The sequence below is a fragment of the Chrysochloris asiatica genome, unplaced genomic scaffold (assembly GCF_000296735.1).
Source record: "Chrysochloris asiatica unplaced genomic scaffold, ChrAsi1.0 scaffold00554, whole genome shotgun sequence".
In the NCBI taxonomy this organism is placed as follows: Eukaryota; Metazoa; Chordata; class Mammalia; order Afrosoricida; family Chrysochloridae; genus Chrysochloris; species Chrysochloris asiatica.
Window position 1 is genome coordinate 543,164 of NW_006409072.1, and position 6,841 is coordinate 550,004.

General features: G+C 33.1%; 1 protein-coding gene across 1 annotated transcript; it reads right to left on the reverse strand.

Annotated features, from left to right (window-relative positions):
* Nucleotides 1-211: 211 nt before the first annotated feature.
* On the reverse strand, nucleotides 212-349 carry LOC102812901 (thymosin beta-15A-like). Its single transcript, XM_006877668.1, has one exon. The coding sequence runs from the start codon at nucleotides 347-349 to the stop codon at nucleotides 212-214; it is 138 nt and encodes a 45-aa protein (XP_006877730.1).
* Nucleotides 350-6,841: the final 6,492 nt, after the last annotated feature.

Here is a 6,841-nt window from a genome sequence, read left to right on the forward strand (position 1 = left end):
ATTGATAAGCATCTGCCATGTGGAATTAAACACACTTAAGGGAAGTTTTAAAACAAAATTAATGGAACACTGACTACATCTGCCCTCTTAGCCAGAGAGTATGGATGAGAAGACATTAGACTATGCCTAAAATCTCTACAAACACATGGGTTTTCCAAAATCAAGGTACACAAGCAGTGTTGAAATTTGCTCTTGGGAGGAGATCACCATTTTATGATGTTTGAACACATTCTTTCTCCTGCTGGATGGTGTCCTTACAGAGGAGAGTATTTTTTTCTTCAGTATTAGTTTTCTTCAGTTTTAACTTGCCAAACTTCTCTACTTCAGCTAAATCTAGTTTATCACTCATTTTGCCTGAAGGCTTGAAGATCCATTAAAGGCCAACCCTTGGACTGCTGCTACTGCCTCTGACTCTGAGCTAGGTTCATTCTGAAGTTTTTATGTTTTAAACAATTAACATTTTTTCTCACTAAAGTACAGAAAATACTTCTACCATCATATTATAGAAATGTAACAAGTTTTCATGGTTTGAAAACAGCATGACAAATCTTGTTTTAAATTTTATGTTCACAATTCTGTTTTAGGCTTCTACCCTCAAATTCCATGTTGTATCTCAGTGGATGAGGTTTTACTGCCTTCCGGAGAAGAATTGGTTTGCATCCTGACACTGCAATATATCTGCTATGTATGTGTGGTGGTGGTGGTGGTAGTGTGCCATGGAGTTGGTTCCTACTTATAGCTACCCTGAATAAAGATGTGAAGCTATAAATCTTTATGGGAGCAGAAACCTCATCTTTCTCCCATGGAATGGCTGGTAGTTTCAAACTGCTTACCTTAAGGTTAGTAGCCCAACTCTTAAACTCTACACTACCAGAGACCTTTATGTATATGTAGAAAGATTCATATTTGAACCTCAGTTTCATTATAAAACTCACATTATTACTTTTAAATTTATCCAATATTTCAACTAGAGAGGTATTCAAAATGATGACTGAAAAAAAAATTAAATAAAAAATGCAAATCACTAACAAAACACATAAGAATTTTATCCATCATTACTCCAACTCTCATAGTATTGTTTTTAAATAATCAATAGAAAATGAAAAGGTAAATCTGGCATGAATAATTTGTTCATATAGTTTTCTAATAAAGAAATACAAATTAATACACAATGTTCTGAAATATTTTTAAAGGTATCATAAAATTAAGAACAATTCTTCACCTACAGGCTTCAGTGGGAATAACTCTTGAGTGATTATTTTTCTTACATGACTGGATATTACTGTTTTGTACTTTTCTTTGAGAGATTTAAAGGAAATGAGACTGTCTTTTCTGCAAAAACTTGAAAGATGTATTTTTCAATATGAACAGTTGGCAGATTTATTTTGTTTATTTTATATTTAATCAATTTCTCCACTCACACGTTTGCCTAATCTCTAATTTATCTATAATTAGTTCAATCTTCCAAAATGTTTAGATCACTACAGATCTTATCTGGAAGATGAGAAATGACTCAAGAAATAATGATATCATGTTTCATAATATGCAGAAAGAAAGCTCTATATATGCAGTTGAAATATTAGGATGATGTATATATTTTACTTTATGCTATAAGTTCATCTTATAGCACTAGAACAATGCACCACTGCACTTGGCAAAGAGAAAGAAAATACGCATATGTGTTTTGAAATTATTGATTGAATAGTAATAATAGGCATAAATCATGATACCTATTTTAAGTGAACATAAAACGTTAGAATTAAAGCATTCAAGAATAAATTTAAATGAGCATATTCATATAAAACCTATGGACAGGATACAGAACTGCTCCTTCCATTGCCTCCATTTCTGGCTGGCATCAGCTAATTTTATTGGTGCTAATCCTGTGCTTTTATTAACAGAAATCGATTCTATTCAGACTCCTGGGGTTGAGTTTTAGTGATATTAATAAAATTGAAAAAGCTAATCTCTTTCTGTGAGTACATCCTTCTTTCTATATTTTCTAGTCTAGTCTTATTTTGGTAGTTCTGGGGTAAAAAGAGAGAGTAGTGCAGTGGAGAAGTGGGAATTAATCATGAAGGAGAGGGAAAGCGAAAGTAATAATATCAGACTCACAGTTAATACTATGTTTTCTTAAATAGGAAATACAAACCAGGTAATCTGCTAAGAGTCCGATGCTGTTTCAGATGCAGGCAATAATCAGTGGACATATTTTCTTGAGATAACTGATGTATTGCCAAAACACCTGTTTTATAACAAAATGCTCTCAGTTCAGTAAAAAATGTGAGGATGTTAATGATAGCAGAGAAAACTCCTGGGGCACCCAATAATAGTGCCCAGTGGTAATTTCCAAGAGGTAATTGAGTCTATATGATTTATGAAAAGGACCCAAGTAAATCCTATGAATTAGCACAAGTTCTGTTCATCAAGAAGTATTCATATCTTTGAATTTCTTTAAAGATAAAAGAGACAATCACTTAAACAAAGACAATCACAATTATAAAGAAAATTATAATTTCCCTAAATCCTTAGTTTTTATGGTGAAATGCATGTGGATAACACCAAATAATCAAGTAACAGAGAAGGAGAGAGGCAGTGACTCACCTTAACCTAGTCCTAGGAAACTGTGTTTGTTCCCTCTCATCGTTGTAGTTTCCCTGTAAGGAATGGAGTGATTTCACAATTTGTCCAAATATACAATATTTACAATTGTAAATAACCAATGACAAAATAACCATTTGGATTTTTTTCAATGTGTCTACAAAATAAATCAAATGTTATTTATCAGCCTAGTAATAAAAGTAAACCAAGTGACATAAACTCTTGATCTCCAATCAGCACATTGCTTCATTTCTTTTGCCTCAGTGTGTTCATCTCTTTTGTTAACACTGGTGTCCATTCTCATGCCCTTTTTAGAATGTGACAGAATCAAACCTGTAAAGCATTTAGACTAGTAACTGGTACATGATGCATATAAAAAGTTACTGTCATATAAATTATTTATACCTCATCTTGGTTTGAGTGAGTCAGTCAGGCACTGTCAGGAGAATAGAAGTCTTTCCCAATTCTTACAAATCACTTTACTATTCTGTTTTGAATTTTCAATTAATTCATTTATTATCAGTCAAAAGATAAAACTCTTCTACTTTCATCATTTCTTTACATAAATCATTGATTCATTTTTTTTTCTATTATTTTGGATCCTGATATTAATGTTGATTTATTGTTTTTGCAAATATACACAGAAAAAGATAAAAACAATTCAATTATTTTAATGTGCACAATACAGGGAAATTGACAACATTCTACAAAGTTTGCATTCAATTATGCTCATTTTCTTGAATGCAGCATTTTTCTCCTAATTAATTATCTTTTCTGTTTGTATCTAAGATTACAGATAATAGGACTGAAAAAGTAGGGACTATATAGTAGAACACAGGAATTATCATGTTCTAAACTGTGGCTGAGTTGCAGGTTGGCTTAAAACACACAGTAGTGACAAGCTGACAAAGACTACCACCAGGAGAATATGAGGGACATAATCAGTGATTTGCATTTATGAACATTTTTTCTTTATTATTTATTGTTCAGTATTTTGAAAAATAGCAGGAGTTATTATTGAGCTCTCTTTGTAATGACATATTTTCATGTTCTTTTATTTTAAATTTAGAAAAAGTTAATATCTTAGTGTTATTTTATATGACCAGATTAACATGTTATTCTATATACTTTAAGTGTATGACTGAATGAGAGATTCACCATCTCTTAGAGATGAAAAGTAAATAGAAGTTAATTTATAGTTATCTACTATAGGACTTTTAGATCATTTTAATTAGAAATATTTAGCAAAAGTAATGGTGTTAAACTGTCATATTTCATGAGTCTGGGAGACTATGTACATTTTAGATAATGATATCTCAATTTTAATATAGATATATTATCCCAATGATGACTAATTACTTAACTGCTTTCACAGAGAAATCAAAACAGGTAAGGAAGACAATTTTGTAGATTTTTAATTCATTTTATCAAATGTGAATTTCTTAAAATTATTATATTATCTTCCTGAATAGAGCGTTCTTTATAATTCTCCTTATTGCCTTCTTTATCTGCTTGTTTCTAAGACCATATATAATAGGATTTAGGAAAAGAGGGACTATACAATAGAAAACAGGAATTATCATGTTTTGAAATGTGGGTGAGTTGGAGAAAGGGCACATATACACAGCAGCACCTGTGGTGACAAATACTGTCACCATAAGAATGTGAGGGACACAGGTAGAAAATTCCTTAGCTCTTTCTTCTCCGGTTGGAAAGTTGAACACAGTAGAAAGTATATGAACATAAGACATAATGATTAAGGAAAAGCAGCCACCTGCAATTACTACTACAGAGACAAACATTTCAACCACATTGCTGAAGGTGTCAGAGCAGGAAAGCTTCAAAAGAGAGGGGATGTCACAGACTGGTGTTGTCCATTTTGAATCAGACAATCATATGGTTTTCTATATATGCAAGAAATGACAAACTGTAAAGGAGCTCTGGTAGCGTAGTGGTTACGAATGGGGCTGCGAACCGCAAGGTCAGCAGTTCGAAACTACCAGCTGCTCTGTGGGAAAAAGATGAGGCTTTCTGCTCCAGTAAAGATTTACAGCCTCAGAACACCTGTACAGGGTCGCTATCGGTCGAAACTGACTCGACGGCACTTAATAACAACAACAACAAAGAAATGTCAATACATTCATCATCAAAAGGAACATTTCAAGGTCTATTGTGAAGTATTATTGTTGTTGTTGTTGTTGTTAAGTGCCGTCGAGTCAGTTCCGACCCATAGCGACCCCGTACAGGGTTTCCGAGCTGTAAATCTTTACGGGAGCAGAAAGCCTCATCTTTCTCCCGCAGAGCAGCTGGTAGTTTCGAACTGCTGACCTTAAGGTTCGCAGGCCAATTCGTAACCACTACGCTACCAGAGCTCCTTTAGTGATAAGATAATGCCCATGTGTCTACAAGGAAAACCTGCTAATATCACTTATATTCAAATTTACACACCAACCACTAAAGCAAAGGGTGATGAAATTAAAATGTTTTACCAATTTATTCAACTTGAAATTGACCAAACATTCAATCAATTTGCATTGATAGTTACTAGTGATTGAAATGCAAAATTTTAAAACATAGAAGCAGGATCAGTACTTGGAAACTGACTCTGATAATAAAAATGATGCTGGAGATCATATGATATAAATTTACAACACCAATGACATATTCACTGCAAATAAATTTTTAAAAAATACAAATGGTGACTATGTACATGATTGGATACACAGATATCAAATTGACAATATATGTGGGAATAGACAATGAAGATTCTCAATATCATCAGCTAAATTAAGGCCAAGTGCCAACTGTGGAACAGAACATCAACTGTTGATATGAAAGTTCAGGCTGAATCTGAAGGAAATGACGAGAGTTAAAATATGATCTTGAGTAGGTCCCAGAACACAGAACAATGAGATACTGATACTTGTGGACTATATGAAGCAGAGTAGAAGAACTAGGCATCAAGAGTAGAGGTTACTGTTGTTGTAGGTAGTAAATGCTGTCAAATAGGTTCCAACTTATACCGACCCTATATAGGGTTTTCAAGGATTACTTAGTGAGCTTGAACCACCAACCTTGCAATTCAAACTGACCTTGCAGTCTTTTTTATAGTCTGATGCATTAACCCACAGCATCACTGGCTCATTAACTACTTGCATCATGCAAATGAGTTGGGACTAGAAATAACTGGAGGTCAATAAACAACATAAGGAAAATTCAGAACATTCAATTCTGAAACTTTGATCTATTAATTTACTAACTTTTTCTGCTCCACCTTTTACTAAGTAAAATTTTAATTGCTCCTATATTCTTCCAATTTTGTTTTATTTTGAAATTTAACAAAATGTCTTTTTATCATAATTTGCATTTCTAGTAGCATCTTAATGAGATTTTTAAGTGACAGTTTCCCCAGTTTTAAGATTCTTAGGCTGTTTCAAACAATTGTATAATTTGGCTCCATTTTGTTTCCCCTGTGTGTTTTATAGCAACTAATTCTTTAACAATACATAAGACTGTAAATTATATTTCTTCAATATTCAGTTCAAAGTTACATCATTAAACATTCCAAACTCTTCAATTTGAAATTCTCTTCTTCATTCTCATACTCTCCTCTTTTGCCTGATATATTTTATTCTGCTATTGGCTAATTTTCTAACTCTATTATCTGTTTTCTCCCATGTTTCTGAAAACTCACTCATGTTTCCTCTTAACCCTTGCAATTGCATTCAATTGTTGATGTTATTAGATGCTGTAAAGTTAGCTCCAACTCATATTGACATATGCATAACAGAATGAGACACTTCACAGTCTTTCATCATCCTCACAATTGTAATATTTCAGCACATTATTGCTACCACTGTGTCAATCCATCTCACTGAGCATCTTGGTCTTCCTTTTCTGATCTCTCACTTTACAAAGAATGAAATTCATATCCAAGGACTGATCTTTTCTAATATAGAAGACCAAGTTTTGACATTGTCACATCCAAGGAACATTATGACTGTGCTTCTTCCAGTACAGGTTTGTTTGTTCTTCTGGTAGTCCATAATATTTTCAATATTCTTCACCAACATCTTTATTCAAATACATTGGTGGCTCTGCATTCTTACTTATTCATGGTCCAATTTTCATATGCATATGAAACAATTGAAAATAGCATGACTTTGGTTAGGTGCACCTTAGTTTACAAAATGACACCTATACTTTTTCATACTTTACAGAGATCTGTGTCAAAAGATCT

Coding starts and splice junctions, on each gene's coding strand:
- LOC102812901 (XM_006877668.1), bottom strand. CDS start 349: ATGAGTGATAAACTAGATTTAGCTGAAGTAGAGAAGTTTGGCAAGTTA.